Source organism: Dermacentor albipictus, chromosome 2 (genome assembly GCF_038994185.2).
Source record: "Dermacentor albipictus isolate Rhodes 1998 colony chromosome 2, USDA_Dalb.pri_finalv2, whole genome shotgun sequence".
NCBI classification, from domain to species: domain Eukaryota; kingdom Metazoa; phylum Arthropoda; class Arachnida; order Ixodida; family Ixodidae; genus Dermacentor; species Dermacentor albipictus.
Genome location: NC_091822.1, coordinates 115089683 through 115109409, shown reverse-complemented (window position 1 = coordinate 115109409; position 19727 = coordinate 115089683). Strand labels below are relative to the sequence as shown.

The window sequence follows — 19727 nt, the reverse complement described above, 5'->3', positions numbered from 1 at the left end:
TTACCGATAGTCATTCATCCACACAACACTCTTTCCAATGTGCCGACGGATCAGTCACAAACAACATCCTACGCAGGGCGTTTGTCATGATAATGTTGTAGGTAAGAGCCAAAACACTCACCATCATGTCCTCATGCAGCATTGTTTTATGCGGCTTATTGCGTTTGGTACTTATTAACTGCAACTGTTGGACTACCCGTTGGCGTTTAGGCAACATAGGTGAAAAGCACTTTCAAATACGCTGATTTTAACCTATCTGCTTTCATTTGCTCTACCTGCCACAGTATCACAGTGGTTATGACGTTGCACTGATGCTCGCAAGCTCGAATGCTCAATCCTTGCCCTTGCGGCGCGTTTCTGATGAGAGTCGAATGAATAGAATAGTCGGGTACGATACTTCGGATGCTGGTTTAAGTATGCCAGTTTGTTAAAAACGAGTCCACCCCTCTATGGCGTACCTCTTAATATAATTGTATTTTGGGCGCGTAAATCTCAAGCTATCTTTGTTTACGTTCTATTGTTTACGTTTTTCATTTACCTCTTATTTCTTGTTCATTCATTGTTTCTTAATTTGCTAAACGTTTGTCGCGAATTTTGTATGATCAAATTTGCAGATATGGATTAAGTTTTTTATAACAAAAACTCGAAGCTAAGCTACAATTATTTCCAAGATCCATGTTAGTCAACGAGCATGTTCAAACAAGAAATATGGCCTATTATGCTATAAAGCAATGCACTTTGAAAGAGCTATGCTTAATACAGATGGGACCAGTCCCCTGAATTGTCGCTTTCCTGGGTCTCTTTTGTTTTCGAGCCTGCTAGTTCGTAATTATGGCACATTGTATGTTTGAACATAGGTTCTCGCTAGCACCTAAATTTTGCCCCTGTTATTTTTCACAGATATATTCAAACCTATTGACATTTCTGCATGATCCGCCTTGAAATTGTGCATTCTGTGACTCTACTTCCAAGAAATAAATATTCTGTGTATGAATGTGATTCAATATAACTTCTGTCATGCAAGGACACAGGGTTGCGGAAAATTTCATATGGATCTTTGGTTAAAACGAATGTTACTTTTAAGCCTAAATGCAGGTTTTTGTAGTAACTACATTTTAATAGAGAAATATCTACTGCTGCAAATATCTCGGCTCGTCCACTGTTTAAATCTCGTTTGCATGAGTGCAGCGCCTATATTTTGTAATGAGTGCGCGAAAGCTGGTCGGCACTAGGACATGCACGTAGTTACATGGGTAGACAAGTAACAAGGTGGGTGAGATGATTAGTAGGTCGGCGGGGAGGCAGGTGGGCAGTGACTGGTGAGCCGTTATTCTTCGGCCTTTCGATAGATCGGTGGTCGGTTGGATGGCTCCCGGGTAACCGCAGGTTCAAAGCATACCAACAACTGTAGAGTTCAGTTCAGAATAGTTTGGCATTTCTTTCACTTTCTACTTTGTGACGTGCTTAGCTCATGTTGTTGCTATTCATGAAGCACAGACTCGAAAAAACTAAAATAAATCAAATCTCGTTGAAATGTTTTAGTTCGCACATGCGAACTGTCAAATGAAACGCAGCTTCTTGTGTGTTGACTCAGTTTTGCGTTGCCTGTCTTCTCTCTACGAGATTATGTTAGCTTGCGGAGCGATCCTCTATTTGAGAAATGCGCGCATAGCAGTTTTACCCGATGTTGACCAAATGTTTTCATTGAGAATATATATATGAACAATAATAATTTATATTGCGGGTAAAGGAACCCATTGCGCGCGAAAGCAAAATAATTGCTGTCAATCTCGACGGCCTCGGTGCCCTATACGTTGCCCGTTTACTACTTAGACATACCTAATTCCGCATTTAAACAACGTACGGAAAAGTACGAAAGTGCGCAAAAATTACGCAGTACCACTTAACGCATGCTCCCTCTCTCAGCTATGGCAGCAAACAAGCATTAGTCACTTGAGACCATTTGATTCTGTCAAAAGAAGACATGCAGGCTTGATGTTGATTTCTTCTCTATATAAAAATAAGCTCGCACAGCATAAACATGATCGCCCAGGATACACATGATCAATTAACTACTGTTAGCCCTAGGCTGGTTATAAAGTGAATTGGGCGTGGAAAGCGTGTCGTTAATGTAGTAACACTCTAGCTAGGTATTGCACAGCCATAGTTTAAGAAAATGAAAGAAAAATGCATCGCATAACACAAAGAGCTGGCCAGTGCCTCTATTTTATCTGGAAGCAAACAAAGATATGCAAGTGAAAAAATGTTAGCTTGGAGTTCAATTATCTCACGTTGTGTCAAAAAGTTGATGTAACCCTTGGTTTCGTTTTTCTTTCTTTCTTTGCAGCTGGTTTAAGATGCACATGGCAATGGAATTGAGTGAAGGCTCATATTGAGCAAGAAAGGGCTGCACAAGAGAACGATTAAACATTCGGGGCCATTTTATATTTTCATAAAAAATAAATAGATAGTACCTTGAGTTTAGATATCTGACTAATGTACAATTTGCTTTGCATAAAAGCGAAAGATTGGCGCTGTCTGTTGTCTCGTCACTGCCCGAATAGCCGAAACAACGGTACCCTCGTGGTACCTTCATGTGAAAGAGAGCACAGGAACTTGCAGCCAAGAGGCCACAATGCCACAGTGCCTGTGCCAAGTGTAAAATTGTTCCTCAGGAAAAAACGCATAGTGGCAAATCGGGTATGCATTCACATGTACAATTCAAATCGGCACATCACAGATGATCGTCCATTCCTTCCCACATTGCTCAACATCGTACATGCTTTATAGAAGCGCTCTTTGTGTGGAGTAAAACAACCTGACAACTTAATGGCATGGTAATTCAGTACAGTGAAAGCAAATTTGCCTTTTGCTTAGATAATGTAATGTGCCCACGTATAGGTTAGCTTTGTATCAGCTTCTTTGTTGACCACTTGTTCACTGTTAGGCGAGAACTCCATTGCTGCTGTATTGCTGCTGCTCCATTGCTCTGCTTTATTCCTGCAGGCACGCTAGAACAGCTTGGGTATCACAAACATCTATTTCTACGACTCTGAAAAGAAGGTCACGCATATTTGCTCTCCGAATATGCTTATGCACATAGCCGCCTAGTATTCAAAAAAAGCTTTTGAAATGCAAGGGTTGATGCTCAGTTTGCTGGTTTGATATTTTACAGTTATTGTGAATAGCCACATTGATGTATTATATTATTATGTATTATATTATTATGTGTACTATATTATTATATTATACAGATGCCTCATTTCTGACCACACTCATACTATGCACTCTAAAATGAGTTGCCGCGCTCTGAGGGAGTGGCCCTTCCCTCAGCACAAACTCCGAAGTAACATCGATAAGAGTTTTATCTAGAATTGTTACAGTGCAACTGTTTTCGTCAGGCGTTGTCTATCCTGCCGAACCAGTTGCGGGCGATGCTCGTCCTGTCAAAATGAAAACAATTCCAACATATTCATTTATCTCCGTGCTATATATACGTTTCCTTCTCACTCTTAAGAGAGAGAGAGCGAAATTTACTTACAGAAAGACAGAGAGGTCGGCTTGAGCTGTAACTTGCTCTGGCCTGCTACATCTACATTGGGGAAAAGGGACGGGGAGGGAAATGGCTGATGAATGATGATGGTATAAGGAGAAGATGCGTATATATAAATTCACAGAGGTTTGGCATCCCATTGGTACGTCCAGCCCAGTGGCTTGGAGAAAAGCTATAGCGACACTTGTTACCAAGGCTGCGCTGTTTGCATTAGGCCAAGGACCTAAAAGAAACTCGTCTGATAGCGGTCTCTTATGGATCGTTGCAATGGAAGAGACACGTTTCTGTCGTTCTTTCGCGTACGCGGGACACACGCAAAATATATGTTCAAGTGTTTCTGGCACCTCACAGTATTCACAGTTTGGGCTAGTATCACTGGCACCTATCCGATGTCTATAATGGTTGGTGAATGCTACACCAAGGCCAATCCGGTGCACCATGCTCACGTGGCTTCTTTTGCACTTGTGAGGCATACGAAATTTCATTTCTTGACTCCATTTGTGTAATCGCTTGTGTCGTCGATCTGGTTGGATCCAGTGTTCCAACGTACGGTTGCGTATTACGCGACGAAGTAGGGCGTTTGTGTCTGTTCGTGAGAAACGAATTCGTACTTCACAAGCATTATCTAAAGCAGTTTTCGCTTCAGCGTCTGCCTGTTCGTTCCCGATCACGCCACAGTGTGAGGTTATCCATTCAAAGGTGACATTGTGGCCATTTATAGCGGCGTGTTCGAGACGCTCTGTAATTTCTATAGCCATGGGATGATACGGGCCCCATCTGAGGACACAGTCAATCGTTTGAAGAGCTGGCTTGCAATCGCAGAATATCGTCCATGTGTGCGGAGCTCCTGAGAGAGAAATCGAAGTGCCTCCTGGATAGCAACAATTCTGCGGCAGTTGATGTTGAGCTATGGTCGAGTCTAAACCACCGAGCGATGATCATATGCGGAATGACGAAGGCTGCAATGGAGGCGTAAGGTGTGACAGAGCCATCGGTATACGCTTGTACATTATGTCCGTACTCTGCCGAAATGTGCAACAGCATCAGTTGCCTGAGGCCAATAGATGCAATGGAGGACTTTTTAGTAATTCCAGGGATCTGCAATGTAACGACAGGTTTAGGCAGAACCCACGGGAGTATTCTCGGAATACAGGCGGGAGAAAATCCTGATGACAGAACACTCTGATGGTGCGATATAGACCTTGAAAAGCTGGAACCTAGGTGGGTGACAGGGAGCGATGACAGAGGATGGTGCATGTGTCGGGTCAACACGCGAAGGTACATTCACAGAGGCTCGCAGACCGAGTATATCCCAATAGGACAAGCACGAGCTTCCGCTATTGTTCCATTGGTTGACGTGCATCGTGGGAGGCGCCAACATGTGCGCAATGCTTGAGCTTGAATGCTATCCAGCGCGCGCACACAGCTAAGTCCCATGCTTGAGAGCGCCGACATGCTGTACCGTATATACCCTACGAATAATGCTTGGTACAATTGGAGTAATGACGACTCCGAGGGGCCCCATCTTGTGCCTGCAACGACGCGAAGGACGTGAACAAAACTCTTCAGCTTTGACTTCGGTGCAGCGACGTGTCTTGACCAAGATAATCCCCGGTCTATGACTAAGCCAAGGAATCTGTGGTGTGTAACTGTACGCATTGCTACTCTGTTAACGATTATCGGATATCTGGTCATTTGTTTTTGCGTGAATGTAATCACGGAACAGTTTTCTTTTGACAGTTGGAGGCCTTGACGCAGATACTTAGTTGTGCTTTTCACTGCACGTTGAAGCCTAGCACGCATTTGGGGACGGGTGGCTCCAGATGCCCATATGCATATGTCGTGCGCATATGTGCTAATCTTCACCGTGTTAGGAAGTTCAGATGCAAGGCAAATCAATGCAACATTGAAAAGAGTTTCACTGAGAACTCCCCCCTTGTCGAACACCTCGATGTATATGGTACTGTCTGGTGTCGCCATCACTTGACGACATATACCCCGTGTGGCCACTGAGGTAGCTAACAATCCATGCATAAAGCCGGCCACCGACGTCCAAATCTTCCAGTGCATCAAGGATTGCATAATGGAGTACATTGTCGTATGCACCCTTAATATCCATAAAAACAGCTCCAACTAACCGACGGCGACTTCTTTCCTGTTCAACAGTGGATACCAAGTCGATAACACCATCAATGGAAGAACGGTGTCTTCTAAATCTGTGCATAAAATCGGGAAAGCAATTATTTTTCTCTACAAAGCATTCCAGCCTTGACAAGACCATTTTTTCCATTAAATTGCCGACGCAAATGGCTAAGGCGATCGGTCTGTAGGAGGAAAGCTCGTTAGGGCACCCCCCGGTTTAAGCAGCGCTACAACGCCACTGCATTTCCAACTATCTGGAACATTTCCTGTCTCCCACGTCGTATTATAGAAAGATAGAAGAAGACGTCGTGATTCTTTGCTAAGATGGCAGAGTGCAGCGTACGTAATTGCGTCTGGTCCTGGCGCCGATGAGCGTCGAGAAACCAAAATCGCAGCGTCAAGCTCTTGCATCGTAAACGGTACTTCGAGTCCTTCATCAGGTTATGGGGGCGCGATGGTGACAAGGGGTGAAGTCACTGTATTAGATGCGTCCACAATGAGTTTACAGTAGTCTTCTGCTACCTCCAATTCGGTCCGGCGTTGAAGTAGAGCCACCGCACGGAATGCGTGTTTCTGTTGTGGATTTGCCTGGAGACTTTGTATGACCCGCCAGATCTTAGATAGAGGCTCTCTTGGATCTAGGGATCCACAGAATGTCCTCCAACGCTGCCTGTAAAGCTTCTTCAGATGTCGAAGCACATGTTGAGCTGGGCGACTGCTACAAAGATTTGACGGTGACTTTGTTCTTCTGTACCACCGTTCCGCCCGGCGATGGATTGCACGAAGGGCCTCATACTGTATGTTGACCGATGATATGTGCCTTGGTACGCTGACTTCTCTGGTTTTGTCCCACAGGGTAGAGGCAATGATGTCCTCTATTTCGAATGGAGATGTCATACTCTGACAGGCGGTGTCGACATAGGTCTTAAAGAAAATCCAGTCTGTTTGACGTATGCAAAGTGACGCTGATCGGCGAAACCAGCTAAAGAGAAGGTAAGTGAGGAGGTGGCCACTACCATGAGTCTCTAGATCCGTCGACTAGCATGCTGAAGACACAAGGCTAATTTGATACAAACGTTAGGTCAAGACAACTGCTGTAAGACATGCCACGAATGAATGTAGGAGATCCGTCATTGAGCAGATGTAGTCCTTGAGTACACATGAAGTCGGCCAAATATTTGCGACGAGAATTCATCGAAAGCCCCACCCCACAGCGGATGGTGCACGTCAAAGCCACCAATCAAAATATGAGGACATTGCGATGCTTGCAGCAGAGACATCAGGTGCGAGCAATCGATCCTCGCTCTTGGGTGAATGTATCCTCCAATCACTGTAACCATGCAGCATCTGGGTTTTATGGTAAGGCATACGCAATCCTTAGTAGTATGCGATGAGACGTCATGCCTGAAATACACCAGATCATCACGTCTACAAGCTAACATTTTGCTTGAGGCTTGGTCGTTACGAGGCCACATCTGGACATACCCATAAATACGGAAAGAAGAATCCATATTAGGTTCCCAGATAACAATAACTGGAAATTGGTACTTAAATACCCGCTGTCGGAAATCCGAGAAAGAACCACGTAGACCTCGAGCATTCTATTGCATAACAAACGATTGACGCATCCATTCTTCAAACATCATCTTCATGCTCGCTTAGTGAAGAACCACTCACAGTGGTTCCAACACTTCAAGTAGCTGCACGGCAGGCTTGGCAGCCGGGCTATTTCGGCGGGAAAGAATCCCGCGCATGGAGCCCATCACATTTTTCAACATTCTTGTGACCACAATGTCATCCATCTTTTCATTTCCTTCAGTGCATGTAGGAGCGGTGCAAAAGGGCGTTCCCGCAGGCCTTGATGGTAACGAGGGCCACTGAGTTTCCGATGTGTTTGGGGCCAATGATGCGTCGCCTTGTACTTTCGTAACATACAAAGGCTTTGAGGCACGTGCCTCTTCATTCCTGAGAAGAGGAGGGGGTGGATGCTGCACCTGATCTGTCGTTCCTTCTACGCGAGGAAGGCTGCGGTCCCGTTGATGTCGGCGTCGTGAACGGCGTCTGCAGTGGCGGATGGCCCTTGCCGCTTCCCTGTGCGTGGAATTATCTTTACCTATTTTCTTCAGAATACCCATTTTCTACCTGATTTTAGGGCACTCTTTTGACGTTGCGTCGAGGGCACCACCGCAATTCGGACACTTCGCATAAACGTTGCAATTGCTGTCTCAGTGAGGTCCACCACATCGTTTGCATTTAACTACACCCTTGCGAAATGCACTGACATGCCCAAGTTTTATACACTTGTGGCATTGTAAAATCCTCAGCACTTAAATACGTACCAGATGTCTCACATATACAACCTTGACGTGTATTGGCAAAGCTTCCGACTGGAACACTAATTTCACACATCTGGATCGTCCAAAACGGTGAAAGCTGAGCACAGGAGCCAGCGACGATAGTAGTTTCACCAGGTCAGTGTCTGTAATATCAATGTCCACGTCATAGATGACGCCTGTCGTCGCTTCCTTGCCGTATATGGGGATTGCGCGAACAGGGATGCTTCCCAACTGAGTGACGTTTTTCAGCGTCTCCAGTATTGCCGGTGTATTGACTTATACCGAGAGGATGTTCTTTCGAGCGTTTATACGTATTTCTTCTATTTGACCATGGGCAGTTGGCTCAAAATATTCCGACAGGCTCTGCCTGTTCAATGAGTTGAGGTTGTCTGTAGTCGTTGTTGGTACGTATGCAATAGTGTACGATTGCTTGCCACTTGCGTTTCTCGTCGCCTGCCGACTGGTCGGTGATGTTCTCCGTATCTTTCTCTTTAGGCGTCAGCTTGAAACCACGGTAAAATCGCTGTTCGGACCCATATCATCAGTAGAGGAGCCATCAGATGACTCAATCGGGATCATGCTGGTGTCAAAGCAGTCATTCAGGCTGCCCGTTTCTCAGCGATTGAATGCAGCAGTGCCCAAAAGCATTTTCACCTACTTTTTCTATCGCGTTCAACCGCTATCGGTCAACACCGCTAAGCGCGATTTGTTCCACTTTCAAGGGCACTATATTTTCAGAACCCTTTCTTTTGACCCGTGCAGTTATGAAGATCCCAGTGCGCCGCTACAAAAAGGTGACGAGATGGGCTGGCAATTTCTGGGGCGCTATAACGTCAAACTATTCCAAAATTTTCTATTCCAATTCTGCAATCAGCCCAAAGGCATCGGTCGAAAAATTCTTTGGAACCACCCCCACTTCACCTGTCTATCACGCGACGTCACGAAAACCGCAATAGCTCCCCATCTGATATAACGTGTACACACTGATTATGCATAATTCGACCAAACAAAACAAAAATAGTTATTTCTGATTCGACACCTTTTTGTCATTAGTCCTCAGCTCTTGGTCAAAAGTTCTCTGTCTGCACCCAATTCACCTGCCTCACGCGACGTGACAAAACCGCAAAAACTTACCGCGTCAAAGTGACCCGTACGCGTTAAAGATGCAATAATATGCCGAGCAAAACTAAATTTTATTCTGAATAGCCGCAGGCTGCCACGTTCCGAAAGGAATAAAAGATGACTGCAACCGATCGCTACGGCACTGGCTACTCGCCCCTGCCGGAAAGCATGGGTTTATGTGCGCGTAATAAAACTTTTTTGCGTGTCCGTGTAATGTTTTCAAAATTTTCGGCACGTTTACAACCTCATTCTGCCAACTCTTCCTAGTTGAAGATCCGCTTTAGCGTCATTCTTAAGCTTGTGTTGCATGCCGCAGCTATTGTCGACGGGCCATCGCGAGCTAAGTAACAGAAAGCGGACCAATCGCAGACGCCGACACCACCCTGTTCATCAGGTTATCGATATACAGTACAGCATCTCGGCCCCATAGAATCGCTCTCCACTTGAGCATGCTCCTCGCCTCTTGTAAGCCAATTAGATAAGACAAGCCGCTCTGTGCAGGCAATGCTATTCGTTTTTCAAGCACATAAAAGTGACCTCCTATCAAAGAGGAGAGCGTTTGATTGGCCTTTATGGACACCCCTGTGGGTGACCGCCCGGTGCTTGCGTCGGCGCTTACGCAAGTTTAACGTCAGGAGATTGGAATAAAAACATATTGGAATAGCTTTACGTTATACTGTCCCTAGTCGAGCATATGCTTGGAGGCAGAGAAAAATACTCATGTGGGATAAATTATTGATCAGTTTGAATAAAAACGGTGACAAGCTCAGAATGAGAACAAACTACATCCGCAAAAATGCAACGCACGTGCACCCATCCCGCTGGAGTATCTTCATAGTTTAATCAACTTGCTCTTCTAATTCAAATGATAGTCTAATTAAACAGCTAAAGTCTCATTTTTACCTCAGCATTGATGTTAGCATCAGACATAAAATTTCCTAGGACGCTTATGTTTCGTCTGAAAACAAGACACTCAGAAACCGATCAGTACTGGAGCAAAGGCCGTTTTCAATGAGCGAATCGGTTTAGCTCATGGCAGTAAGTGAATCATGTGCGAATCTAACTGATTTGGACGTCCATGCAAGACTTATATAACTTGTACAGCGCACGCATCACATGGTAGTCTCAGTTTGTCACCAATAATATTGCTTGGATCAAATTTTGCCTACTAACTTTTAAATAATATTTAATGTTCTCGATGAGGAAGTGGGAAATAATTGTGAAAAAAAGTCATCAATTAAGTATACAAACAATGAGTGCCCTAAGGGGTTCGAAGATACAGCCGACTATTCTTGCGCAACGATGTAATCTTTGACTGACCTGCGACTGTTAAACAAGAACTGCTTCAATCCACTTCCGACGTGAGCTGACGGCCACTTGAATTGTGGTATTGTTCATTGGCCCTGAAAAAATCTAGATGTACACGTGACCGAATTTCTTGCGTCAGAGTCCACCTTACAGGGGTAATGTAGATGTATACTGCAGCTAATATAGATTGTTCTAAGCGGCCACTACAAATTCAGTAACCTGTCACAAGCAAGCATTGCGCAAACTGCCTAAATTCAACCTACTAACACTGGTCCATGTGAATAAAAGATCGGCTCGCGTCGTAAAATTTCCTCTAGATGTGCCAAAATCCTGAGTTTCTGCCACGCGCATTTGCTCTTACTCTGCTTGAATGCGTTATTGCCTCTTGAAAAGCGCAATTTACTAATCTCTTCGGCGTTATTTGGTCATGTATGTTCACATATAAAGTTCATAGTTGATTTCTGGCTTCAATGCTGCCTTTCTGGTATTTCGTGCTTCACATAGTTATTCATTGTAAATATATAGTACGAGGGCGAATCAGCAAGTCTTTGCCCCTCTCTATTATTCTGCATCCGTATTAGGAGGCTGATGCTGACATCAATGCTCGGATAAGGGTAATATTTTAGCTCTTAAATTACACTGTCACTTAAATTTGAAGAGCAAGTTCATTAAACTATCAAGGTACTCCAGCTGGATGGGCTTTGTTACGGAGGTGAAGTGCATATGCGCTGTATTTCTGCGGGTGTTTTTTCTTATTCTGAGCTCGTCACTGATTTTAATAAACTGATCATCAACTTATCCCACGCGCGAATTTCTCTCGGCCTCCAAGCATATGCGCGATCAGAAATTGCCAGCCCATCTCGTCACTTGCTTGTAGCGGCGCACTGGGATCTTCATATATGCTCGAGTCAAAAGAAAGGGTTGTGTCAAAATAGAGTGCCGCTGCAAGTGGAACAAATCTCGCTTAGCGGTGTTGACCGATAGCGATCTCTAGAAAGAGATCTTTATGCATACCCAAGCTGTTCTAGCGTGCCTGTTGGAATACACCAGAGCCTCGTGACAACTTATAGTTCTCGCCTAACATCAAACAAGTTGTAAACAAACCAACTGATACTAAGCTAACCCATATGTAGGTGCAATATATTACCTAAGCAAAAGACAAATTTGCTTTCACTGTAGTGAATTACCAGGGCATTATGTTGCCAGGGTATAGAACTTAACACAAACAGCGCTTCAATAAATCATGTACAATGGCAAGCAACGCGGGAAGGAATGGACGAATATCTGTCATGTGCCAATTTGAATTGTAAATATGAAGGCCTACTCTATTTGGCACTTGCGTCTTTTCCAGAGGAACAATATTATTCTTGCCACAAGCGCTGTGCCATTGTGGCCTCTTGGCTGCAAGTTCCTGTGCTCTCCTTCACAGTGTTTATGGGGGTACCGTTGATTCGGCTAATAGGACAGTGACGAGACAAGAAAAGTAAGAAAGGAAGAAAAGTAAGATAGTAAGAAAGAAAAATGAAACCATGTACTACATCGACGTTTTCACAAAACGTGAGATAATTGAACTCGAAGCGGACATTTTTCACTTGTAAATGTTTCTTTGCTCTCAGATAAAATACGGGCACTGGCCAGCTTTTGTGTTAAGCGATGCATTTTTTTTTTCATTTTCTTAACTTATGGCTCTGCAATACCTAGCTACACTGTTACTACATAAACGACATGCTTTCCATGCCCAGTTCACTTTAATAACCAGACTACAGCTTACAGTAGTTCATTGATCATGTGTATCCTGGGCGATCATGTTTATACTGTGCGAGCTTATTTTTATATACTGAAGAAATCAACACAAAGCCTGCATGTCTTCTTCTGGCAGAAATAAATGGTCTCAAGTGAATAATGCTTATTTGCTGCCATGGCTGAGAGACAGAGCATGCGTTAAGTGGTACTGCCTAGTTTTTGCGCACTCTCGTACTTTTCCGTATATTGTTTAAATGCGGAATTAGGCATGTCTTAGTAGTAAACGGGCAACGTATTGGGCACCCAGGCCGTCGAGAATGACAACAGATATTGTAATTTCGCGCGAAATCGGTTGTCTTAACAGCAATATATATTATTATTTTTCATATATATATATATATATATATATATATATATATATATATATGTTCTCAATGAAAAAATTTGATGAGCATCGGGTAAAACTGCTATGCGCGCATTTCTCAAAGAGAGGACCGCTCCGCAAGCTAACATCATCTAGTAGAGAGAAGACAGGCAACGCAAAAGGGACTCAACACACAAGAAGCTGTGTTTCATTTGACAGTTCGCATGTGCGAACTAAAACATTTCAATGAGATTTGGTTTATTTCATTTTTTTCGAGTCTGTGTTTTATGAAAAGCAACACCATGAGCTGAGCAACTCAAAAAGTAGAAAGGGAAACAAATGCCAAACTGTTCTGAACTGAACTCTATACTTGTTGATATGCTTTGAACCCGCGGTTATTAGGGCGCCAGCCAACCGACCCGCCGATCTACCGAAAGACCGAAGAGCAACGCCTCAGCAGTGACCTCGCACCTGCATCCCCACCGACCTAGTAATAATCTCACCCACGTTGTTACTTGTCTATCCATGTAACTACGTGCATGTCTCAGTGCCGACCAGCTTTCACGCATAATATAACACAGTGGCTTCTGAACTGAGTTCGCACTCGCTACAAAATATAGTCGCTGCAATCATGCAAACTAGATATAAACAGTGGACGAGCCGAGATACTGACACAGTAGATATTTCTCTATTTAAAGTATCGTTATCACAAAAACCCGCATTTAGGCTTAAAAGTTACATTCGTTTTAACCAAAAATCCACATGAAAATGTCCGCAACCCTGGGTCCTTGCATGACAGCAGTTATATTGAATTTCATTCAGCTACACAAGATTTGGTACTGGAAAATAGAGTCACAGAATGCACAATTTCAAGACGGGTCATGTAGAAATGTCAATAGGTTTGAATGTTTCTGTGAAAAATAACAGTGGCAAAATTTAGGTGCTAGCGAGGACCTACGTTCAAACATACGATGTGCCCTAATTACGAAGTAGCAGGCTCCAAAACAAAATAGAACCACAAAAGCGGCAATTCAGAGGACTGGTCCCGTCTGTATTCAGCATTTCTCGTTCATAATGCATTGCTTTATAAAATAATAGGCCATATTTCTTCTTTGAACATGTTCGTTGACTAATATGGATCTTGGAAATAATTGTAGTTGAGCTTCGAGTTTTGTTCTAAAAATTTAATCCATATCTGCAAATTTGATCATAAAATTTTGCGACAAACGTATAACAAAGTAAGGCACAATGAAGGAAAGAACTAAGAGGTAAATAAAAAAGTTAAAGAACGGAACGTAAAAAAAGTTAGTTTGATATTTACGCACCAAAAACGCAATTCAAATAAGAGGCACGCCTAGACTGGTGGGCTAATTTTGAACCAACTGACATTCTTAAACCAGCATCCAAAGTATCATACACGACTATATTCTTCATTCGGCTGTCATCAGGACCAGGCCGCAAAGGCAAAGATTGAACATGCCAGCCCGCGATCATCAGTGCAACGTCATAACCACTGCGATACTGCAGCGGGTAGAGCAAATGAACGAAGAGAGGTTCAAATCAGCGTATTTGAATGTGCTTTTCGCTTATGTTGCGTTAACGCCAACGGGTAGTGTAACAGTTTCAGTTAAGACGCACCAAACGCAATAAACCGCAAAAAGCAATGCTGCATGAGGACATGATGCTGGATGTTTCGGCGCTTACCTACAACGTGATCACGACAAACGCCTAGCGTAGCATGTCGTTTGTGACTGATCCATCGGCACATTGGAAAGAGTATTGTGTGGATCAATGACTATCGGTAAAATTGTGAGTAGTGCCTTAAAGTGTTTTGTGTGTCTCTTTGTGGTTGTGCCAATACGTTAAATCGTGTTACAAAAACAATGTTCGCCTATAATTAATTTATGCCCTTCTGGTGCATTTATAAAACAGAACTGTATTCTTTGTCACAATTGATATTGAACTGTGTCTGGCGTATTACCAGCCCCAATGGTCAACATCAGGGACCTCGTTAACGATATTACAAATCTCACAAACCTATTCCTTTTGAGATGACGGCCTTAATCTGAAGCTATTGCTCATGCCCATAATCAACGCTTCGAGTTAGGAAACGTGAGAAAAGGCCACAAAAAACGAGTTTTCTGAATGTTAATTTATGATTAGTGTGTCTTACACTTTTTTTTCTGATGTGTGGTTTTCTAAAAGTGCAGCATGACAACTGATAGATTAAAGTGATAAGCACTTTTCTCTGTTCAGCGCTACCCTTGCTCCTGTGTAGCGCGATGTTTGGCTTTTGTTTGTTGTTCCCGACAAAGGCGTAGACAATGATGCAAACAATTAGATATGAGCTTTGTTTTTCATTTATGTTGCTCAACGATCAGTAATTTTCACCTACTTAACAAAAATAATATTTTACCACGGCAGCGCTGTGCGAGCACATGAGAGCGCTCTTTTTTTTATTACATTATGAGCATCCGATAGTTATCGAGAAATGATGCCTAAAAATTTCACGTGATACCGCTGTTTGTACGTGATACCGCTGTTTGTATGAAGCGTAGTAAAGGATGAAAATCAGAAACAAAATCTCGTTCATTGCCTCTTCTGCGATAAAGAGCGATAAATGCATCAGCCGAGAAAGAGTCTTACGCACTTATAACAAAAACATGAAAATTTACTCATATAAATTAATGAAGATTCGCGTTAACGCAACTAATTTAATCTAAGGTTAGGGAATTCTTTCTTTCATGGACACAAATTGTAGTCCTCCCATTCCGATTATTCAGTGTGCCTAAAAAGAACTCTGCGCGACGCAGTTCTCTCCCGCACGCTAAGATAACAATGTCATCTCTTTCTTTCTGAGTGCACATGTCTAATGCAAGAACAGTCAGTGGAACCGGTACGTTAAATTTTGCTTCTAATTCTCGGATTTCGCCTATTTTATTTCTCCAGGTGGTTCCGTTGTCGATACGTACGTTAACAGAGATAAGCGACTAAGCGAACATTTTATTGGACCAGTATTAAGCAGCTGTACGTGATTTTCGGACAGCTTAACCAGTCCTTCGAAACCGCGCCTCTGTCACGAGATGCTGCGCAGCATGTATAATCTTCGTTCCTATACACTTTCTTTTGCAATGTACATCGGCTGCGAGACGTCACACATATTACTTAACACGCACATCTCACGTGAACGAATTCGTAGCGCATACAAATTGTTCCCTCTTTCTTTTAAGGCCTTCATGAACAGATCTCGCCACACCGAACGCTTTCTATAAAACACGCTGAAACATTGCACAGGAGTAGCGGTTCTTTCAGCAGCAGCTTCGGAACAACCATGGTAAGACAGATTTCTTTCAATATAGCAAGGCCATAATGACCTTTAATTTCGCTCTTCATTGTATACGATCATGAAGTGCTTGCAACAACCGTGTGCGGAAATAACTTATTCAAAGGAAGCCGGCATATTTGGTTACCTTCTTCATAGCGCTTGTACACCTTGTAGAGTCCGTTTTCTGTGAATGTATCCAGCCACAGCGAACGCAAGCTTGGTATAAGGAACATCTTTTGAATATAAAATTGTAACGAGACAAGCTTTTAACATGAGAGAAGGTGCCATCTCTCCGGACTATCTTAGAGTAGGCAATATGAGGAATTGCAGTCGAGCGAGGCCGCAACAGGGTGTCATAAACTATGATCACCTTTAACTAGCATGGTATGGTGCAAGAAACCTGGAAGCAACAGTAATAATGGTAATCGGTAATGTCTCAAAACTTAGTACTTCGCATTTAGATTTAGATTACGCGTGATAACTCATGTAACGGCTGATTACACAAACCGAATATGGAAGAAAATGGGGTTTTCGGCACAGCCTCAGTCAGTCAGCGGTGAAACACGTAACTTGCCTTCCAACTTCTTCCGTCGCTTCTGATTGTATGCGTCATGGTATCAGGTTTCATGTCGACTGAAAGCTGTCAGCAGTAGTTTCAAAAATGACACCAACAAGTTTAGGATTGTCAATAATGGAAACTGTTGAAAATCTGCAAAGATCCTCGTACCACTTTTTTGGTAGCCGCAAAATGTTTCCGTATTGTCTCTCTGTGCTCATATTGTTCTGCCGTTGCTTTCCAGATTCGCACTTGCATCGTCCTTGCATTGGCCACCAGCGCCTTCGCTGGTTTCGTCGGCCACACTGGCTTTGGCGTCGCGCACGGCGGGTACGGCCTCGGCCTGGCTGCTGCACCAGCTGTGGCCACAGTGGCTCACGCTGCCCCTGTCGCCACCGTCGCCCACGCTGCTCCAGTCGCTACATTCGCCCATGCCGCTCCAGTCGCCACCTACGCCGCTGCTCCAGTGGCTACCGCTATCGCCGCCCCAGCTGTTGCCACTTACCACGCAGCCCCTGCTGTCGCCACCTTCCACGCCGCTCCAGCTGTCACTGCCGTCCACGCAGCCCCAGCTCTTGCTACCACCGCCGTCCACCACGCCCCAGCTGTCGCCACTGTCGCCCATGCTGCCCCTGCCTTCGCTGCGTACCACGCTGCCCCAGCTTACTACGGCTATGGCGATGGCACCCTCGGTTACGGTGGTGGACACTATGGTTACGGTCATGGTCTTCTCGGCTACGGCCTCAACTACGGCTACGGTCTTGGCACTCCATTCCATTATGGTGCTCTCCTCCGCAAGAAGTGTAAGTCGATTTTAAAAACTTCAATGGTTAGGGAAACAGCACAGCTGGCAATCCCCTCTCGCACTTGGGAGAGCTGCTGAGAACTTATAAAGGAAAAAGGACACATTTAGAAATACGTGCGCCTATACTAATTGTTATTAGGACAAGATGACTGCTTTAGAGCAGAGTGTAATGAAGTGTACACAGAAAGAGATATAGGGGTAGCTGTCAATGCCACTACAGTTTCACACCCTATGAAAAAAAAATAACATATTTATATTGTGAAGGCTGATTTACTACTTTCCAACACTTCTGTAAACATTCAAACACGCAATGAAGTGACTCTTCACATCTACACTTTCACGGAGTGCTTCACAGACACAGGAAAAGCGCTGATACCCAATCGGAGCGCAAAGTAAGAAGAGCCTTATTTTAGGAAATGCAATTGTACCAGGATGCATTTACTTCAATGTAAGTAAACTAAGTCCACGTAGAATCAAACAATTAGAATATTAACTATGCTTCTGGAGGAAAAACAATTATAGCACGGCTGATCCTGAATGTGGTACGTTGAGTCGAGATGCGATTTGTGCTTTAGTTAACGGTATGAATGGCAATGCTGTCAGACGTGTTCTTTTTTTCCTTTTGTATGAGCATCACCCTTTAATTTCGTTGGCAATCATGTCAGCATCATGAAAGAGATCTATGGCGCTCCCTATACGTGTTGCACGAACATTGTGGAGTGCGTCGCATTGTGGTCCTTTCGCCGTAATGACTAGCCGGAAGAAAATACATCTGCCTCAAAAATGTCACTAATATTCCCAAACGGTTTACCTTTTCGCATGAGAGCGACACTTACTCGAAAATTGAAATGCGCGAACAACCTCTCATTTTTTTGCATGTGTAGAAAAATACAGTTCCAGCGAAGTGTGGGAGAGGCCTCAGCGCCTTCTTGATTCTCACGGTTCATTTTCTTTTTTTTTTCAGAAATGACGTCCATCCTCCTAGTCCTCAGGAAATAAAAATATTTATTTCTATGCACACCAGCTCCATGTGTTACTCACCTTACGTATATCTTGCAGAAGAAACAATATACAGATATACAAGGTAGTGCAGTTTAGATCAACTCTTGTGGACCAATAATGCGTAGTCACATGCGTAGTCTACGTTCACAGAACGTAGAGATACGTTTTTGCTGCTGGTATTTCCAAGCATAAAAATATAATTATGGGGATTTACCTGCCCAAACTGCGATTTGACTAAGAGCCATGCCGCAGTGGAGGACTTCGAAAATTTAGACCACCTGGGTTATTTAAGGTGCGCCTAAATCAAGTACACGGGCGTTTTCGCATTTCACCACCATCGAAATGCGGCCGCCGTGTATATCAAAGCATCTTCAAAAATTCAAGAGGAATCCTAGAATGTAAAAAGAACCGTTATAAGAAGTGACATGATCTACATTTGCGCTGAACTTTCGCGCCCCATGAGGATTCCGCGCACAGGCCATTTAAAATTTCTGCTGGGCAGGATTCCTTCTTTCAGGGCAACTTGAGAAAACAAAAAACAAAAACCCGCTTTGTTTTGTTGAAGCAAAACGCTGATTAAATCTGTCTGTTTAAAAAACACACCAACCGTGCGCCAAGAAAAACCTATACACTTGGTTTGGCTTAACAGAACTCCCATTTGAGAGCTAACATCAAGGCAATTTCCAACTTAATGACGTTGTTTCCCTCATGCTTCACTGTAGTAGAGTAGTAACCACTGCCAAAATAGACGTTGATATTTTTTTGTATCTCATATTGGCAATTGTCCAGCTGCTTTGCTTACAATATGTACTGCATCTGGATTTGTCTGATGTAGCTCTTGCCCTGAATTCTAGCCTAACAGCTTTTTTGGGAATACGGGCCTTGTTTTATGTACTTTTTAATTTACTCCTGTATACGGAGAACTTGAGATGCATAGGCGCATAGAAAATTGCAACACTATAGCCCCAGACGCGCGCCTAGGGGATTTGGCCGGGCGATCATGGGCATAATGACGCCCAGGCAAAAACGGGAATACCTATCGTCGTTTATTTATATCCAGCAACTATGGCACGTGTGGTGACGCCACCCTGTCTTCATGGGGGACAGTGTTCTTCTTTTTCACGGTTATCACTTTTACTTTGCAAGACTCTTCCCTGCTTAAGGCGAGTACCGCTCCACGGGCTCCCTGATGCTGGTTGACCGAGGGAGGGATCCTTGTTCATCTTCATCCTGTAGAGTGACACCATAAGCCGCGTGACGGCTGTGCTGCCATGGGGCTCCTTCGAGGCCGAACTTGATCCAAGTTACCGTGAAGCATATCTGCCGTTCCAACGATTCGCATTCGTGATGTACTCGTTTCTCCTACCGTGGCTGGCAAGCGCCTTTCTCCCTGTCTGATGTGATGAGACTGAACAGGAGTGCCTTGTTGAAGCTTGCTTCCGTGGTCAGCCTTTGAACAGGTACAAAGCTA

At 43.9% G+C, this 19727-nt stretch overlaps 1 protein-coding gene across 2 annotated transcripts in view; it reads left to right on the top strand.

Moving 5' to 3' along the window:
* The window catches only part of LOC135910952 (cuticle protein 12.5-like), an 81600-nt gene extending 63318 nt beyond the window's left edge, over positions 1–18282 (top strand). The window contains exons 2-4 of one of the 2 annotated variants that reach the window (XM_065443023.2): positions 15799–15902; positions 16694–17252; positions 18219–18282. In XM_065443023.2, the coding sequence (XP_065299095.1) occupies positions 15900–15902; positions 16694–17252; positions 18219–18220 (564 nt within the window). In that variant the 5' untranslated portion in view covers positions 15799–15899 and the 3' untranslated portion in view covers positions 18221–18282. The remainder of the gene's footprint in view (positions 1–15798; positions 15903–16693; positions 17253–18218) is intronic. The other variant, XM_070533874.1, reaches the window with a different exon arrangement.
* The last annotated feature ends 1445 nt before the right edge of the window (positions 18283–19727 follow it).